This window comes from Equus asinus, chromosome 28 (genome assembly GCF_041296235.1).
Source record: "Equus asinus isolate D_3611 breed Donkey chromosome 28, EquAss-T2T_v2, whole genome shotgun sequence".
Taxonomy (NCBI): Eukaryota; Metazoa; Chordata; class Mammalia; order Perissodactyla; family Equidae; genus Equus; species Equus asinus.
Genome location: NC_091817.1, coordinates 16203250 through 16222480, shown reverse-complemented (window position 1 = coordinate 16222480; position 19231 = coordinate 16203250). Strand labels below are relative to the sequence as shown.

Below are 19231 nucleotides of genomic sequence, written 5' to 3'. Positions count from 1 at the left end.
TGTCCACTCACTTCCCAGCCTCGAGATCTCTGCTCCTGCTATTGTTACCACTCTTCGAGTTCCAACCTCAAATCCACCCCCTTGAGGAAGACTCTCCCAAGTCCCCCTGTCTGAAGTAATTGCCCCAAAGTACTCGGTTTATGCTTCTCAATTGGCACTTGTTAAATTCTGCTCTGTGCCATTTCTTGTATAACTAACCGGACACCCCACTAACAGGTGAGCTCCCAGTAGACGAGGACTTTTCTAGTCCAGCTCCATGTGTCCTGGCCCAGTGCTTAGCCCAGGCCCAGCTGAACATGATGGGGGCTCACTTTAGGGTGAGTGGATGGAATGACCTGCAGGAGGCAACCTAGGCTTTTCATCCTTTCAACAAGCACTTGCTGAGCCCCTGCTCTGGGCCAAGTGTGGGCCATGCCTCAGGGATGCAGTGAGGAACAGGCAGACATGCGTCCCATCTTCACAGAGCTTAGAGTCACCTAGTGAGGGTGGGGAGTTGATCCACAAGTAAGCAAGTAGAGAGCCCCCTTGTACCTCTGCTCCCAGCCTCTTCTCCCTCCCGATCACTTGTCCGTTCTCCCAGAGCTTTTTCCTCAACAGTTCCCTTTGGTGTTAATGGTCAAGATGTAGCCCCTCCCTTTGGGATATGCACTGGGATGGGCTGTTGTGAGCCAGGAACCCCTCACTCGACACTGGAAAGAGCTTTTGCCTAGTTGCCACTGCCCACCAGGCTTCCTGCAGAAGTGGAGTCTTCCATCTCCCGCGGAACCTGATGGGGTCAGGGTGTCCCTGAAGGGGTAGAGGAGCTGGAACATGGTGATGATCAGTCTGCAGAAGAGTCTTGAGAAGCTTCGGGAAGCTCATGCTCCTTGACGACAGCAGGGTGACGAGTGGGGTCCGGTGATGGACAGTAGTGTTGTCCCTGTCCGCAGATCGGGGAGCGGGGCCTCAACCTCTCAGGGGGGCAGAAGCAGAGGATCAGCCTGGCCCGTGCCATCTACTCCAACCACGAGATCTATCTGCTGGACGACCCCCTGTCAGCTGTGGATGCCCACGTGGGAAAGCATGTCTTTGAGGAGTGCATTAAGAAGACACTCAGGGGGAAGACCATCGTCCTGGTGACCCACCAGCTGCAGGTGACTGGGACCAGCAGGACCTATGAGGTCAAGGCATAGGTGTGGGCCTGAGTCCCCTCTTCTGCCTAACCTGCATGTCCCAACCAAGGCTGTCCTCATCTGGACAGGTTTGCGGAGGGAGCAGGATATGCAGGAGACACTCATGATTCTCCCCAGCCATCCTGCCTTCCACATAGCCCTGCCTGCTGCTCTCTCTGCCTGGCCTTTTTTGGTCCTACCTTTGGCCTCAGTGGGGCCAAGACCTTTCCTCTGCCAGATGGTAGATTATCCAAGAACAATTGACCTCTATTTGTGGGGCAGACGTGGGGCACCTCCTCCAGCTTTGGGCCACTGGTGGTGAGGAGATGGGAAGCCAGGTGGAAACAATTCAGACCCCACCCTTCCTCCAGCAAGGGCTGGGCACGCCTGAGGCCAGGGGTGCCTGGGCTGGGACAACAGAGTGATGGACTCCTTGGAGGAGGGACCCAGATGTCCCTGGGATCACTGCCCAGGGGAAAGGGACTGGAGGCCAGGGCTTGGGGCTAACACAGAAGCTTCTCCCTGCTCAGAGCCACTCTCTCAGGCTTAGGAACGTGAATCTTGCTGAGGAAAGTGACTGGGCTTGCCCTGACTGAGCTTGAGAATTTGGCGGGGGCGGAGGGGAGGCAGTTCTCACTGCGTCAGCCTCACTTAAAAGGTTCTGAATTCCTGGTGGGAATCCAAGACCCCCCCTCCACTTTGAGAGAAGCTCGATTTTCCCTGTCCTACGCTGCCTCCACCTCCCCTCTCCACAATGAGTCCCCAGAAGTGTGCAGGGTGTGTGTGTGTGTGTGTGTGTGTTTGTGTGTGTACACGTATGTGTCTCTTGCTGGGGGAGACCCCATGGGACTGACCTGCATTGAGAGGGCTGTTGGAGCAGAGGGAGCAGAAGTCCTGTCTTCTTTACTCTCCTGCTACTTGTGGGGAAAATGTTAACCAGGGGCTTGGTCTGGGGGTCAGAGGCCAGTCTCATGGCCTTTGCAAGGGTAAGTCAAGCCGGAGGAGGCTGGTGGCAAATGAGATTGCCATGGCTACACGATGCTCTGCCCAGCATTTTTAGGATCTTCGGTCAGTGGCCAGAAGAAACAGCCTGAAGAGAGGGAAGTTTCTTAAAGACCCAGGAAAAGCAAGTCTTCCCATCGCTGTGGCTCTGCCCCCAGCCTGTGCCTCCCCTTGCTGAAAGCTAGAGGTCTCAGAAGAAGCTCTAAGCATCGGAATTTTGCATGTGGGGACTGCCTGGGTTTCCTCTGAGTGGGCTTGATCACCTCCACGAAGCATCAGGCTGGGCTAGTGCGGACAAGAGCTCCCAGTTCCTCTGCTGGCCAGGGGCCAGGGTGCAGGAGAAGGCTGGGTTTCTTCTGGACCCCCGTGAGGTGACTGGGGGGCTCTTGCCCAGTCAGGGTGCTCTGCACCATGAGGGTCCAGTCCCTGGAGACCACCCGCAGTGGGGAGGCCTGTCCTCCTGAGGGTCTCAGGGATCCAGAGGGGAACACCTGGCACCCGACAAATGTGGATCGGAGCCGTCCTTGTAGGAGTTCTCCAGGGGGAGAATCATAACCTCCGTCTGGTCCACTCTGTGAGCCTCACTAACCAGCAGTGTGACCTCAAGCAAGAACTACCTTTTCCCCAGGCCTCAGCCTCCTCAAAGATGCTACCTTCCACCAAGGTCATTTTCTCTCTTTTTGAGTGTTAAAAAAACGCAGGCAGCCACCAGATGGCACTGGAACCTCCCTCCAGCTCTCTGCTGTTGGGGTGGGGGGCGCTCAGAGCTCCAGATCTGGAGACGCTGGGCTTTTCCGGAACATGTCACCGCTGGTTTTACTCTCAGGCCCACAGGAAATCCGGATGCTTCCCAGTGCTGGGCTGGACAGTTACTCTTCTATTACTTGAGGAAACCAATGAAATGAGGCCTGCGGCTGCCACTGAAACCCACCCAGGGTCAGATTTTGTGAGTTTGCAGAACGAAGCTGCTCAAATCACATGGAGCCCCACCGGAGTGAGCTGGGGGCTCGCTGGCCAGAGGGGCTTCACCAGGAGCTTCCGGGGCTGGAGCGTGTGTCCACACAGCCAGAGGAGGCTGTGGGGCTCCCACAGTGCCTCAGTTTTCCCATCTGGAAAACGAGCTGATAATAAAGCTGCTTGGTTTCTTTACTGGTTTGTGGGAGATTGAGAGATAAGAGACAAGATCAGGCTTTGCAAAGTTAGAAGATGCTGTACAAAGTTGAGAGGTTATTTTCAGGAAAAAGGATCTGTCAGAAAGTGTCTTGACTTCACATTAAAAGCCAGGCTGTTCCTGCTTGGGCTGTCCAGGAGAGTGGACAGGGAGTGGGCAGTCAGTCCAAGGGAGGCAGGCGGAAAGGCTGGAGGTGTCCAAAGCCATCCCAACTTGTCATTTGGCCTTTGGGGCACCACCCCGCCTCCCTACACCCCCATCAGGTGTTCAATGACTACGTGTAGCTATTTCTCTCATCCTTCCAACCAAGAGCATCAAAAGTTGTCTTGACTTTGGGTGGACCCTGAAGTACAGGGCAAGACCTCTGGCCCCTACTACAAAGGCTTCTTTAGGTTGAACCATCTTAAATCTCACAGCGTCTTGTCCACTTCTAGGAGGGGCCTTCCTGTCCTTAGATAGGTCGATCCTATGGGGAGAACTCTGGCTTGCTCCAAAATGAAAGGAAGCCCCTCTTAGAAGAACTCTTCGAACTCAAGAAAGATAAGGAAATGAAGGGAATTCAAATGAGAAAAACAGCAGTGCTTTGGGCTAAACACGGAATACCGTGATGAAATTCAGCTTTGTTTTTATCATATAGATAAAGCTGGTGTAAACTCCCCAGGCCAGGCAGTGTGGCCTGGTGACTGGGGACGGCACGGAGTCTACGTCTCCTGGGCTAGATGAGGACAATGAGGTGGGCTTGTAATGTTATAACAGAGAGAGGCTATTGCTGAGATATTTCCCCTCTCCACCAAATCTTGGCTATAATAACTGTCAATTTCATATTCCAAACCTCCTCGATCAGATTTCTTAGCAGGTCAGCTCATGTAGGGAGCAATAGCAGAGGAAGCTCCAATGTGCTTCACTGTGACAGCGAAAGGCCCCCTTTGTACCCATGAGATCTGTGAGTACCAGATCAATGCCTCTCAGTGGGGCCATTTTACCCCCTAGCAGGCATTCGGCAATGTCTGGAGGCTTTTTCGCTTGTCACACCTGGGGGAGGGAGTGCTATTGGCATTTACTGGGCAGAGCCTGGGGAGGCTGGCACACATCCTCCAGTGCCCTCCACAACAAAGAATGATCTGGCCCTCAATGTCAATAGTGCCAAGGTTGAGAACCCCTGTACTGGATTAGCCGGGAAGCTGCTGAGTGGGAGGCTGTCATGGCACTCTCCTCTCTTTTACCAAGGCAGAAGTTCACGTGGCTCTCTCATATCTCCACAGCTCTTAGAGTCTTGTGATGAAGTCATTTTGTTAGAAGATGGAGAGATTTGTGAGAAGGGAACCCACAAGGAGTTAATGGAGGAGAGAGGGCACTATGCAAAGCTGATCCACAACCTCAGAGGGTTGCAATTCAAGGTAACTGCATGCCTGGGTGCGAGAGACTGGGTGCCCTCCCTCATGATTTCCAGCCTGGGAGACGTTCTGGCATTAGCTTCCAGAAGGAATTTCATTTTGTCTCTAGGATCCTGAGCATATTTGCAATGCAGCCATGGTGGAAGCCCTCAAGGAGAGCCCTGCTGAGAGAGACGAAGACGCTGGTACAATCAGAGTTCAAATCACGCCTCTTATTGCCCACGGCTCACGAGTGGACACAGATCTCTCTTTATTTCTCACCCTAGTTTTGGCTCCAAAAGATGAGAAAGATGAAGGAAATGAACCTGAAACAGACTCAGAATTTGTAGACGTAAAAGGTATTTACCATTCATCAGTTACAGACTCTTAGGGATTTGTTGGGCATCTCCAACTTGGGGTGGAGAAGTGTGGGCACAGGAGGTCCTTTCGGGCAGCTAGAATGCATGGTCTACTGTAGTGGCATCCTTGGCGTTCAACTCCCTGAGTCCAAATGCCCGCTCCACCACTTAGTAGTTTTGTGACTTTGAGCAAGATACTTGGCCACTCTGAACCTTAGTTTCTTATTCTATAAGATGGGGAAATAATAGCCCAAAACTCATCAGTCCTTGCAAAGACTACATGAGAAATTGTACATAAAGTGACTAGCACAGTTCCTGACATATAGTAACTCTCAGTAGTTATTATTTTCATTGGAAAGACCAAAGCAAGACACAGAGATCAGTTAGGGGCGAAGCGCACACAGGTGTTTCCCACTCTTTATGGGGCGTGTGGGGAGAGGACTACGCAGCACTGAAGGGACTCAGGTGGGGTAAGGTTATTTGTTCTTCCAACAAAAAAGGATTAAGCGTCCCACTATGTGCCAGGCACTAAGCTGAGCTGGGGAGAGAAAGAAAATATGCCCCTGTCCTCAGGATCTTATGGTCTTGCGGGGGTCACAGACAAGTGGATAATCATGGGAAACTGTGCTGAGAGTAATGGGGAGCTGGGATGGGAGGAACAAGTCAGGGAGGGCTTCAGAGAGGGGGTGACTTTTGGACTGGTCCTTCACGGATATGTAGGAGTTTGCCTGGGACCCCCGTGGTGAGACTGTGCGGAAGGGGGAGCTCTGGAGTGGAGGGCAGCGAGGAGCGACGTGGGAGACGAGCCTGGGGAGGACCGGGCTGCTCAGCTGCCTCCTCTCCTGGGACTCTACCTCCCATCCCTTCACCCAGCCAAAATTTACTGAGCACCTACTCGGATTTTGCTAAGTGCGGGGCACTGAGAGGGCAGAGATCAAAATCCAGTCTTTTTCCTCAAAGTACCCACAGCTAGGTGGCTTTCCAAGTTTGAGTTCTGCTCCTCAATAATATAGAACTGAAAAAAAACCTTAGTATGTTCCTCAAATGTAAGGTGCCATCCATTTTTGAGATTACTGTCATTGTTTTTTTTTTTTTTTTGAGGAAGATTGGCCCTGAGCTAATATCCACTGCCAATCCTCCTCTTTTTGCTGAGGAAGACTGGCCCTGAGCTAACATTTGAGCCCATCTTCCTCTACTTTATGTGGGACGCCTGCCACAGAGTTGCTTGATGAGCAAGATCACCGTCATTTTATGAACCACTTAGAAAGAAAACTCTCTGCCAATTAGATGATATGGCACACTACTCAATGGAAAGCACATCCTGATTTTGGAGATTAACATCTAAATGTGAAAAAAAGTGTGAATCTTTGAATTGATGAAACCTTGCACCACTGATAGTGCTTATGACAGATGCATGTGTGTTTGGAAAGACAACATATTTTTCTGGCTCTGGAGGCTGCCGAGGCTGAAGTGAGGTACCAGCCATCTCTTCCATGCTTCCCCAGAAAAGCTCCAGGCTGCCCAGGATTTGGAACCCTGTGAAGAGAGTAAACTCTGCCCCTCTTTTCCTCCTCAACCCCCTTCTCTGGAGAGGAAAGTGAAAGTGTGGCATGAAATGCTCTCAAAGCTATAGGAAGGGAACCTGTTGAAGGTGCCACTGCCAGCCATTCCCAGCACCAGGGCACTTTCTAAAGTGCAGCAAAGTTGAGCCCAGCATCAGCAGCACTCCTGACTGGGCTGGCGGGCTGCACAGGTTGTGACCAGGTCCTCTGGCGGTCCAGGACGCCACTGCTCACAAGGTGCTACCGGCCCGCTGAGGCGTCGCCCTCATTTTGCAGTCCCAGAGGAGGATTCAATGAGCGAAAGTCAGGCTGAACATTTTCAAAGAAGCGCAAACGTTCCCAGATAGAGGGTGTAGCGGTAGGTCTCTTTGTGGAGGCGCCTTTGAGGTGTGACAACGTTGGCTGCCAGGACAGGGTGCAGAAAGCCCATGTGCAGGGGTGCCGCCTTGTCTAGCTCTATTTGTCTCTGCTTAGAAAAGTCGAATAGAGTTTGGAATTCTGCTTTGGAGCTGACATTTGATGCTTCTCCGCGGAGGAGAGGGCACAGACATGCATTCCGTCCTGGCTGCTGGGAGCTGCTTTACCCAGTGTCCCTGTATCTCTGAATATTGTTTCATGAGAACTTCATGGTAATTTTCTCTTCTCCTCCGGAAAATGGCAAGGCCTTGGGCAGCCACGTGGAGGGAATCAGGAATCCATGTAGCAGGTGACCTAGGAGGATGCCCTGGGTTTCTTCTGTGTGGTGTGAGCTCTAAGAGGACAGGCACCTCCTCCTTCTTGCTAACCCTGTAGCAGTAGGCCCTGGAGGTGCCCTCAGCACTGCAGTGCACGTGGCCCGACTCCCAGCTACCACATGTGCATTTCTTTGCCTGGGGCTCTCTCTGGCAGCTGCCAGCCACAGGTCGAACTGGACGTTCTGGGGAACTAGCCCCCCAGGGAGCAGCCCTCCCCCAGTGGCCAATGGGAGTTGGTGTAGAAATAGCCAGACCCCTCTGGTCCTGTGGAACCTCTGACATGTGCCCCCCGCCCTACCTTGAGATTCCTCTGTGTTGAGTTGAACTCCAGGGGTTCATGGGGGTCCCTGGCTTGATGAGACGCCTTTCATGGTTCCCATTCCTTCCCGACACCCTTTAGCTCCAGAACAAACTGCATGCATTCCTATCCTCTTCTTAGGATCTGCTTCTGGAGAACTAGACCGAGACAACCCCATGTGCTCAGGGCTGAGCACGTAGGAGGCGCTTAATGAATTTTTCTCAAAAGAACAAACGCCTCCTGCCTCTCAGGGCTGTCATGAGGATCAAATAAAATGAAATGAGCAAAAGCGTGTTGGGAATTTTAAAGCGTGGGCAAATGGAAGGAAGGATGATAACTGCCCCTAGTGGGGGCGTGGGGTGTGCAGAGGGGGCGCCCGCCCACCCGTGGTGCCCCAGGACCTGTGTTTGTCTCCACAGTTCCTCCGCACCAGCTTGTCCAGACGGAAGGCTCCCAGAAGGGAGCTGCGACCTGGAAAACATGCCACACGTACATTCAGGCTTCCGGAGGTCCAGTATCAGGCCACGCATTTCTTGATTTAATTTGCATTAAAAAATCCTTTCTTAAACTGTTGGGTTCACATTTTACGATTTCTTTAACAACTGCTCTCTTTTTGTTAGGGCCATTTATCAATGCTTTTACTTTTTTCCCTCTAAAAATCAAGGCTGATAATAGAGCCTTTAAATGGAATCGTCCTCTATCCCCAGTAAGGCTGCAGACTGTGTACTGAGACTGAGGGAGCAGCAGCACGAACCAGCTGTGGTGCTTCTGTGACCTCGCTCTCTAGTCACCAAGTTCAACAGCAGTCAGCTCATCGCCTGCCTTCAGGGCGAGATTCCCACCTCGGTGTGCGAAACATGCCTTCTGGATTCATTCCCTGTCCCCCCTCAGCGAGCGTTAAAGAATATTGAGTCGCTTCTATTAAAGTGTATAGTAGTTTTTCCAATATGTTGACAATTTGGACCAATTTTTCAACAAAGTGGAACAGATGTTGCCATTGGGTTTCAGGGCTCCAACGCCCAGATTTGTCACGTTAGCCTAGAAGGTTGTTCCCAAGCATGGGGACCCTTTTCCTGCAGGCTTTGAACTTCCCATCAGGGTTGGGCCCTGAGGGAGATAAGCCCACTGCAGCCCCCTCGCCCCTGTAACCCCCTGGGACCTCTCCCCTCCTCTTGCAGGGTACCTCCTCTCTCTCTTCACAGTGTCCCTCTTCCTCCTGATGATTGGCAGCTCAGCCTTCGGCAACTGGTGGCTGGGTCTCTGGTTAGACAAGGGTTCACAGGTGAGTTTCCCTTTGTCACTGGAAAATGCTGAGTCAGTTGCTGATGGAGCCTGAATGTGCCCAACACCACACAATGAGCTCATTTGCCTCCTGCAGCCCCTTTTCATAAAGTTGAGGTCAGTTGCTTACAACACACGATTCAACTCCTGAAATCCCCTTTGATATTTCAAGACAAAAAGGGCACCTGGATTTTTGTGTGCCACCTTCAGATTTTTAAAGGATTGGCTAGAAAGATTGTGCAGCGTGTCTGTGGGGTCAAACCTATGCAGGATAAGGTCAGTTTTGCAGCCTCTGTAGCTAGGTGCCTCCGAGGAGGGGCTGGGGACACCTAACAGATTTCTGTCTTCCCGCCTCTAAAGAGAAGCTGGCATCTTGTCGTTGACATTGTCTGATGTCAGAGACTTCCACCGGGCTCTGCTCCTCAAAGTCCCTCTACAGAAATGAGACATGCAAGCAACAGCCCCTGGATGTGCTTCAGTGCCACTGGGTGTCTCTCTGCCTCCCAAGGCTCTTTTAGGCCAGGGCCCCTCCTGGGAAGGACTGATAAGTCGGCTCTCACTAGAGTTTGCTGGAAGCCCTCCCAGCTTTTAGCCAATGATTTCAAAGCTTTCCTGGAGCCCCAGGGAATTCGGTGGGGTTGCCTGCCCATCCTCTAAGATTGCATTTTGGTACAATTCTGTTGCTATGACAACCAAAGTGAGGAAGCGCTGGGGGGATACGGGCAGGGGAGAGGCCACTACAGCTCTCTTGGAGTCTGGCACGGCTTCCTGAGACCATTCCCAAGGGGAGAAGCCAATGAGTGGCCTGCTCTGAACAGCAAGAGAGCCATCTCTGGCCTGTATGTGTTCTGCCAGATTCTCGCTCGCTCATGGGGAGCCCTTTCCTCAAAGATCCTGAGGTTTCGGGTCAGGGTGGAGCCTCCTCCCAGGGGTGATGCTTCCCCAGGAGGCTGGTGCCATTGGCTAACTGAGCAGGCAGCAGTGACGGCAAAGCCCTGTATTTGCCCCGCCCGCCAGACACAGCCTGAAGCACAGTAGGGCCCCCTCTGCTGCTGGGTCTCTCATCAACAGCTCCCCGGGAGGCCTGTGCTTTTGTGGATGTTCATCCATCAGCTGCCACCTCTGGTTTACATTTCTGCTATTGCTGTAATCAGCAAAGTGGCATTTAGAAGAAAGCTGTCTGTTTGCTCCCCAAAGGCAGTCTTGACTTTTAGCATATAGCTCAGAGAAAAATGAAACAGCCAATTTCTCAGGAGGGGGAGATGGCTTCTCCCCAGAAACGGTGGCAAAACTGTCTGTTCTCCCTGGGTAGGATGGAGTCACATGTGGTCTCTCTGAATCTTCCCAGAGCCCCTTGGTCACTAGGCTCCCTCCTTCTCACCTGGGACTCCTGCACAGTGGACTACTGCCTCCTAGGTGGCCTCAGAAAAGGAAAGGAAGGGGGCTGTGGGCTGGAGCATCATACAGAGAAGCCCCCCAAGTCTCCCCAGAGGTCTTCTGGCTCCTACCAGGCAGCTCAGCAGGCTGGAGGCGGGTCCCCGATCCCTGTCCTGTCTGGGCTGCCTGAGTGTTGCTCAGACAGCCTCGTGGAATGCAAATTTCCTTTGCTTCTGTGTTTTTGCTGGCCCAGTATCACCCTGGTCTCCTGAGGCACAGTTGGCTTCTGGGACAGCTGCCCTGTGCCTGCCTGCTTTGTCCCTTTGCTGTGCTGAGTCTCATAAGTCAGATGACCTTTGGGGTCATGGTGGCCCAGCAGGAGGACCCATGCAAAGCTCAGAGGCCCCCAAGGGGAATCAACTTGATTTTACCACCTGACTCCTTCTTTGCAATTGTGCACCTCTTTTTAGTCTCTTCTCTGTGGAAAGGTTTTCTGGAAAATTCCCATTCTCCTAATAGTACCAATTCTTGGTGCTTCTTCTTGTTTTCCTCCAAAGGTGACCTGTGGGACCCGGGCCAATAAGAGCACGTGTGAGATCGGCGCGGTGCTAGCAGACACCGGGCAGCATGTGTACCAGTGGGTGTACGCAGGGAGCATGGTGTCTGTGCTGCTGTTTGGCATCATCAAAGGCTTCATCTTCACCAAGACCACACTGACGGCATCCTCCTGGCTACACGACCAAGTGTTTGACAAGGTACAGCCCCGGGGGCTGCATGTACAGCCTGTTCATCAGTCAACAGGGTTTCTTGAGCACCTGTGATGCGCCAGGCACTGTGCAGGCTCTGGGGACAGACACAGCACTCAGGGAGCGAAGGCAAACTCCAGGGAGCTGTGGGGGTGTGTTCCAGACCCTCAGGCTACCCTGGGGGTGGTCAGAAAGGTTTCCCCGGAGAAACTGGAGCAAAGATGGCCTCTCCTGCTCCAGAGAGCCCTGAGTACCCCGAGGGTCTCAAGAAGTGCTTGTGGACTCCTCTTCACCCCACTGCTGTGGTGGGTGGCAGCCATTGGCTGTGAGGGGCAGCCAGAGTGCACAGGTGTGGCCTATACCCCAGGGGCAGACAGACACAGTGGAACTTGGCTTCCTATTGCCCTGGGCACAAAGTCCATCCCTCCTCCAAACGTAGCCCAGGCTGCCTCCCAGCCTTCACTCTTACTCATGGCCGTCACAGGAACGGGGAGCACCCTCACTTTCCCAGCATTGCCTGGCACATCGTGGGGGGCCCTGGGAAAAGCCAGGTCCTGCACTCAGAATCCAGCCCCGGCAGGGCAGCCAGGGTTTACCAAACACACACCCGAAGCTGACTCTCTGATTTTACCCACAGATCTTAAAGAGCCCAATGAGCTTCTTTGACACGACTCCCACTGGCAGACTAATGAACCGTTTTTCCAAAGACATGGACGAGCTGGATGTGAGGCTGCCGTTTCACGCAGAGAACTTTCTCCAGCAGTTTTTTATGGTGGTGTTTATTCTCACGATATTGGCTGCTGTGTTTCCTGCTGTCCTTTTAGTCTTGGCCGGCCTTGCTGTAGGCTTCTTCATCCTTTTATGGTAGGTTGATGCACCATTTAAAAAGGAGCAAACAAAACCCATATATATTTGGTTAACTCTGCACAATGACCAGGTAGTATCAGGTGATATTGAAACCTTGCTGTCTTCTCTGAATAGTGGAGCACATTGATTTTTAGTGCTGATAGGAAATGCCGGGTGCTGTGCTAAGTGCTTTGCATACATCTGGCATTTGAGCCTCAGCACAACCCTGAGAGGTGGATGTGATTGGGAGGCTAAGTCACTGGTCCCAGGCTAGGAAACTAGTAACCGTGGTTTAACTGTGGTTACCGTCTGTCTGCTGTTATGTTCTCAACCATGGGGTTCTGCCATTGCTGTTGCTGGAGAAGAGAGAGGAGACCAGTCCTCAGTCATTCTGAGCTTTGAGAAGTAGCCCCACCCTAACCATTGATGTAGAGAATTAGAGAAGGGCATCAGCTGCTCTGCACTAGGGTGTCCCTGTGTCTACCTTCACGCCCACCCTAGGGGAGAGCAGGAGGGAGAATTGATCTCAGCCTTCTGGGAGACCCAGCTCCTTCCTGTTCCTGGGGCAAGCTGGAGTTCTCAGCAGGTGGCGTGGTGGGTATGGCATGAGGGTGAAGCATTGGAAATCAGAGAAATTTGACCAGAGCCTCAGCTCTGCTGCCAAACTACCTGGAGGACCCTGGAGAAGTCAGAGGAGTGCTGCCAGCCTCGGGTTGCTAATCTCGATAAGGGTAATCATTAACACAGATGCCTCACCTGTTCTGGAGGGGGTCCTATGAGGGTCAAATGAGACAATAGGATTATAAGTGTCATGTAAATTAGAAACGGAATATAATGTTATACAAACTTAGAGTTTCCATTCAACTCAACAAAGTGTTTATCACGCTCCTATAAGTGCTTGGCCCTGGGCTGGACACTGAGGATCTTAAAGAGGGACTCCTCCCACAAATTGCAAAGGATTTAGCCTACAAATCTTGGCCTGCCTCCACTTGTAAACAGAGTTGTTTCTTTTCATCCAGGGACACCACACTCAGAGCCAAGCTTTAGAACTATTGCTTTGGCCACAGTGTGGAGGGTGGCTGGAGCTACGGAAAGATCAGGACAGGGCTACGGGATGGGAGACTCTTGAAGTGTGGTCTGAGTGAGAGACGGTGAGGACCAGACACAGGCAGCGGCAGTGGGGACAGAAAAGAGACGTAGATTTAGCAGGCATTTTCAAGATTGTCATTGGCATTGGGGGATGGGAGAGGCCAAGTGTGAGTCCAAGGTGGGGAGTAATGTGAAGAGATACAGGTGACGTGGAAGGTGGAGCAGCTTGGGTAGTCAAGATTACGGGTTTGGTTTTGGATATTTCAAGTTTGCGGATCAAATCTGCAGGTGGTGCCAGCAGACAGTGGGAGTGGCGAGTGTAGGTACACTTCAGGGCTGGAGAGCCAGACTCCGCATCCGCAGGCTGTGTGAGAGAGCTGGGGTGGCTGTGGGAGCGGCACTGGTGCCCTGGGAGTTGGAGGAGCTGGGCTCTCACTTCACTCTCCTGCTGCCTCCTTGGTGACTCTGAGAAAGGACACATAGCCTCAGTGTTCAGTCTCAAGAGTTTATTGTGATGCCCAAATAAAATAATTTCTGAAAGTCCTTTCCAAAGATAAAGCAGGTCCCAGAGACCACTTCCTACAGTAACTCCTTGGGCTAGTGTTCATTTCTTCAAGCCCTACCTGTGTCTGACCATTGTTCACGTCTGTTCTCTGTCCATGCTGTTGATTCACATGGCAAAAGGTTTTTCTCTGCCCAGCACCCCAACTTCCTGCCATAGCGACAGGCCAGATCAGGGCTGGCCCTGACTGAATGACCAGAATGTTTCCAACTGACTCACTTGAGATCTGAACAAACAAGGTTTTCCCTTCGTCTCCCCTGGGTTGCTTTTAGCTGAGTCTAGAGGGCAGGTAAGATTCACTGTCATGGGCCAGCCTACCAGTGTGTGCGCCAAGGGCAGTGGTCTCGCGCTCACCAGCATCCTGGAGCTTCAACACCTGGGGAGTTCATCCTGCAGAGGGTTCGTTCTAAAGTCAGCTCCGGAGACTTTGATGACCTTTGTTCAAAATTACCTTTGAAAATGCCATTAGAAGACCACGTCCTGGCAGTTAACACACCAGATTTTCCTACAGAATTGGAATAGATTACTTTTTCTTTGATTGGGCATGAAAAAGTGGTTGGTTTGTATTTAGGGGCTGTGCTATATGAGCACTTCTGGTCTTCAAAGACTGCAATCACATCTCGTGCAGCGAGGACACTCACACTACAGGAAGCACTGAGAACGGAGACCACAGAAAGGAGTGGCTCACATTTCTGAGACTCACATTTATGAGACCCCCACCTCTCACACAACTGGGACGCCCTCTCCTAGAGAAGAATGTCGGCCAACCCCTTCTCCCTAGTTAGACAGCACCCATCTGACCTAAACTTGGTGTTGAGTGCACAGTCGGATCTGCAAGTGCTGAGCGTGAGCCCTCTGAGACCCTACTTTGCAGCCCTCTTGACACCTCTTGATTTCCTCACAGCATTTTCCATCGAGGCCTCCAGGAGCTCAAAAAGGTGGAGAACGTCAGCCGGTCCCCCTGGTTCTCACACATCACCTCGTCCATGCAGGGCCTGGGCATCATCCACGCCTACGACAGGAAGGAGGAGTGCATCAACAAGTGAGTCCTGTGCTGGGCCCCTGCTCTGGGGGCTCCCTACTTCATGTCTGACCCTAAACCTGAGGTTACAGGAACAGATGGCTTCTCTGGCCCTGAGAAGGGAAGTCTGGGCTGCTGGGAATTGACCATAGATGAAGAGCTGGCAGAATCAAGGAGGAACACTCTCAGACAAGTGGCCTTTCTTCCTAGTGTCTGGATGTGAGCTCGTTCAACAACAACCTTGGTATGGGGTTTTACATATTTTATTTTTCACTCTAAAAGTAAAATGTGTTCAATCAGGAAAATAGGAGAATGCAGAAAAAAAAAATCACCCACAGGTTCCCAACCTAAATCCTATTAATATGTTCACGTATTTCCTTCCAGTCTTTTCTTTTTTCTATTTCCTAAGTACTTATAATCATTTTTGCCTGTTTTAGTTTTAAATAACATTTCTCATGTTACTACATATTCCTTGTAAAAATAAACTTTAAAGGCCATATTGCATTCACTTAGTGGATAGACCAGTTTCTTTCTTTTGAAAATGTGGACACTATATTAGTAAATTTCTCTGGAGTCTTCCAGCTACGAACTTCTAAAATATCGTATAAATTATATCAGTCACAGTCAGCTTACTGTGCTAACAAACAACCTCAGATTTTAGGGGCTTAACATAATCCATGTTTATTCTTCCTCAAGTCACAATTTAACGAGGATCCATGGGACAGGGATACGGGATTCTGCTCCACATTTGGGTGCACAGTCTCTTTCCATGGGGGGCTTTTTCATCCTGAGGGCCTTGGGGACTTCTCCAGAATCCTTTGTGTTTAACTGGAAGATAAGGGAAGAGAGGAAGGTGGAGGACGCCCTGGGAAATTTTTATGGGTCAACCCTGATGGAGACACCCATCATTTCTGCACATCCATTGGCCAGATTTCAGTCACATGGCTCACCTAACTGCAAATAATGCTGGGAAAGGTAGACTAGCTGTGTCCATGGCAAGAAAGGAAAATGGAGTTTGGTGAATCTGTAGCAGTCTCTGCCACATAGATGTTCTTTCCCACCCCCCCCCCCCCATCTTTTTCTTCCTTAAAAACCTAAGACCCACTTCAAAGTTTGCATCTAGTTTTCTCTCTCCCTCTGCCCGCACTGCCACCCAGGATCTCAGTGTTGACCTGGCATCACATCGTGTCTTTAGTTCAGTCAGCAGCTGGTCTTGTTACCAGTTTGATCTGAGCATCATCGGTCGAGAGTCCTAGAGCACATATAGATTCTTCCAGTGTCCTGGTGTGAGCAAAGGCTCCTGTCCATGGAGCTATTCATTGACTTTCTCATGGCAAACATAACAGATTCAAGCTTTGTCTTCCTGCAGATTCTCTTCCAAGAGAATCCCCCATGATCGAGGGGGGCTCCCCTCCTTTAACATTCTTTTTTCCTGTCAGGGACTTTCCCAAGGGCTTGGGCTTCTGACATGTGCTGCTTTTGCCACCAGCCGGAAATGCTACAGCATTAAAAAAAAGGTTTGAGGTTAAATTCCAGTTTGATCCCAGCCAATGATTTTCCTTCTGCATAATCTAACCAACCACACAGATAAGACCACAGATGACTTCTAAGTCACTTCTGCTGCCAGTTGAGTTTGTCGGCTTTAAAGCTATGCAATAGAATATTTTTGGAAGTGTTTGGAAGAATATTTTAACTAAGCTCTGGGGAAATTGGTTAAGGTGGAAACAGATAGGAGGAAGGTGCTACAGAGGCCAGCCTGGCTGGCCAGAGGTGCTTCCAGACAGAATTCTTTGAGGAATTTTAGAACATAATGGAGCAGCAATGCCTGAGGATGTTCATGACTGAGCCAGTGGACAAATCTTAACTCTTTAGGGGTTTAAACACTGAAAGATTTTCATTTTTTGGCAACAATTTGTACCAGTTGTAGATGAAGCCCATTTCCCGGTAGGACAGGAGAACCTTCAGTGGCAATTGAGTCTGGTCTCTCTTGTGGTTGATGGTTAGTTCAATCCAGTTAAAATTTCAATCTTGTGTGTATATAAGTCACAGCCCTCTCTATCCCCTAGAGGCTTGGAGTGGTCGTGCTGTGCTGTGTGTATGTGTCCGGTGTTGGGGGCAGGTTTGCCCTTGGGAAGCACCCGGTCTGTTCTCTTAAACACCTTCTCCGTTTTCTCTGAGTCTGGTTCTCTGAGGCTGGTGCAGGGGAATGGAGGTGGAGAGGACACATCCTCAGGTGACTGCCTGTGTCTGGGTCATTCTGTCCTTTCTGTTGCTCATTCCTGCTGATCCCTGTGCAGATGGGGTGTGGCAGGGTGGAGGCCCCAAGAGCACCAGATCCCAGCAGCTCTGCTAGGCATTGCTGATGGGCAAGGTCTGCCTGGGTCTTCCAGTGAGCTCTGCCTGGCAGCCTTGTACTGTGTTCCTTTGATGTGGGGCCTCTTTGCCTCATGCCCAGGAAAGTCTCATCAAGACTGTAGCCCCAAAGGTCGTCTTCCCTCTGCACTCTCAACTCTAAGAACTGCAAGAAGGGGCAGGATCCGCTTTCCATACATCTGGGGAACTGGTGGTGTCATCCCTCTGTCACTCTGCCCTATCCGCCTTCTCTTCTTTGGCTCAATGGAATGCAGCAGGGGTACAAGATGTTAAATTCCTCTACTTGGAGAGACCCCTAGCTTTATAAGCAATTGCCTTGGATCTTCTTTCTCTGATTTGGGGAGGTTACTTGATTGGTACCCCTCCTCTACCACCACAAACATTGATTCTCCCTAAAGGCAACCTCCTCCACAATGCACCCCACCCTTTTTACAGATCAAGGGGGCCAACTGTCAGTTCCACAAGACCTTTGAGGGGTGGCGGACTCCAAGATAAGGATCCTTTGAAGGCAGAGCTGAGGTGCTCAGCACCTTTTGTTCTCAGCTGTGGGTTCCAGTTGCCAGCGCCGGGAAAGAGAAAGAGCCCACACACCATACTCTCCTGCCACATGGGATTTCTCAAAACGTGTGCAAATCAAAGATGTCTATGGCGGCAGGTTTCCAAGAGCATGGATAAATGCTCATCTTTGTAAGGGATTCCTCTGTAAGAGCGTGCTGGCCCTTGATCAAACATTCCCCTCTCCTTATTTCTCCAGCAGCCCTAACTCTAAGGCTATGCAAGCACAACCTGTTTTGTCTGATTTCTTAATTTTAGGTTTATGGTGCTAAATGATGAAAACTCCAGCCACCTCCTGTACTTTAACTGTGCTCTCAGGTGGTTTGCTCTAAGAATGGATGTCCTCATGAACATCGTCACTTTCATTGTGGCTTTGTTGGTGACCCTGAGTTTCTCCTCAATCAGTGCTTCATCCAAGGGCTTGTCATTGTCTTACATCATCCAGGTAACACTTAGTGTAAGGTTGGGCTTGGCCTGGAGGCTCTGGCGTGGAGTGTACCAGGGTGGTTGGGTGTAACAGAAAACCCAGCTTGCATGGGTTTAAACAATAAAGGGAGTATCGTGGCTCACAAAAATTAAAAGATCTGGGGGTTGTGTGGGCTTCAGGCATGGTTGGGTCACGGCCCTTGGCTTTGTCCTCCCCCTGTGATGACTGTCTTCATGATTGTACAATGGTGACTAGCCAGCTCTGGGGGCTATAGCAGGAAAAAGGCAAGAGGAAAGCTCTTCCTACCCTAGCAACTGATTGCTTACTGGATTAATTTAGGCAGGCCAGAACTAATCTGGATGAAACTGAGATGATTTGTTTAGGCCAAAGGATGGAGTCCTGCTGCATCCTACCCCAAAGTCACACAGCTGCCCCACAGGGAAAGGATGCTGGAGACACAACCACGATGCCCATGACAAATACTTACTGACTTGTCTTTTGGTTGCTTTGGTGTTTTTCTTTTGAAAATAATTATAATAGGAAAATAATAATAATAACAATGGTAGGGAATAATAGTAATGGGGAAACACATGCCATTTTAGGCACTGTTGTAAGTTCTTCACGTAAATTGTTTCATTTATCTCCACAACAACCCTATGAGATAGGTATGGCCACAACCCCCATTCTACAGATGAGGGGACTGAGGCCCAGGATCACACAACTGCTGTGTCTGAGAACGGGATCTGAACCCTGGTCTGCATCTCATTCCTTGATGTATGCCTCACATTTTCTCTTTGGAAGCTTTTCCGATGCAGTCTTTGTCCTCGGTGCTCGCTCTGAAATTCTGGGACAATGTGTCTGAGTGTGGGTCATTTTTCATTTATTCTGTGCAAGGCTGTGGGTCCTTTTATATTAAGGTCAAATCTCTCTAAAGCTCGGAAAAATTTCTCCTCCTTTCCTTTCTCTCCTCTTGCCAATTTCCTCCTCTCCTTTCCCTCTCTTTCCTCTCTCTGGGACTCACTTTAGTTGAATACAGGGTTTCTTGGATCCATCCTCTGTGTTTTCTTTCCTTTATTTCAAAGTTTCCACGGTCTTGTGTTTTTATCTTTATTCTGAGAATTTTCTTTAGCTTCGTCATTCAACCATTCTTTTGAATTTTAAGTTTGGCAATCTTATGTTCATATACTTAATTTCTACAAACTCTTTCTTAGTCTCTGAGTTTTTAAAAGAATCACTTTTAAATGAACACAATATATTTTTTAATCTCTCTGAGGATGTAATTAAAGTCTCCCATCCTTAATCTC

The 19231-nt window shown here is 50.5% G+C and overlaps 1 protein-coding gene across 5 annotated transcripts in view; it reads left to right on the top strand.

Moving 5' to 3' along the window:
• Positions 1-19231, top strand: part of ABCC12 (ATP binding cassette subfamily C member 12) — a 55047-nt gene that overhangs the window by 23891 nt on the left and 11925 nt on the right. For 2 of the 5 annotated variants that reach the window (XM_070500569.1, XM_070500568.1), the window contains 10 exons: positions 930-1133; positions 4587-4721; positions 4828-4903; positions 4985-5056; positions 8070-8159; positions 8829-8932; positions 10866-11063; positions 11692-11918; positions 14456-14593; positions 17759-17945. In XM_070500569.1, coding sequence (XP_070356670.1) covers positions 930-1133; positions 4587-4721; positions 4828-4903; positions 4985-5056; positions 8070-8159; positions 8829-8932; positions 10866-11063; positions 11692-11918; positions 14456-14593; positions 17759-17945 — 1431 coding nt within the window. The other 3 variants (XM_070500567.1, XM_070500566.1, XM_070500570.1) reach the window with 2 other exon arrangements.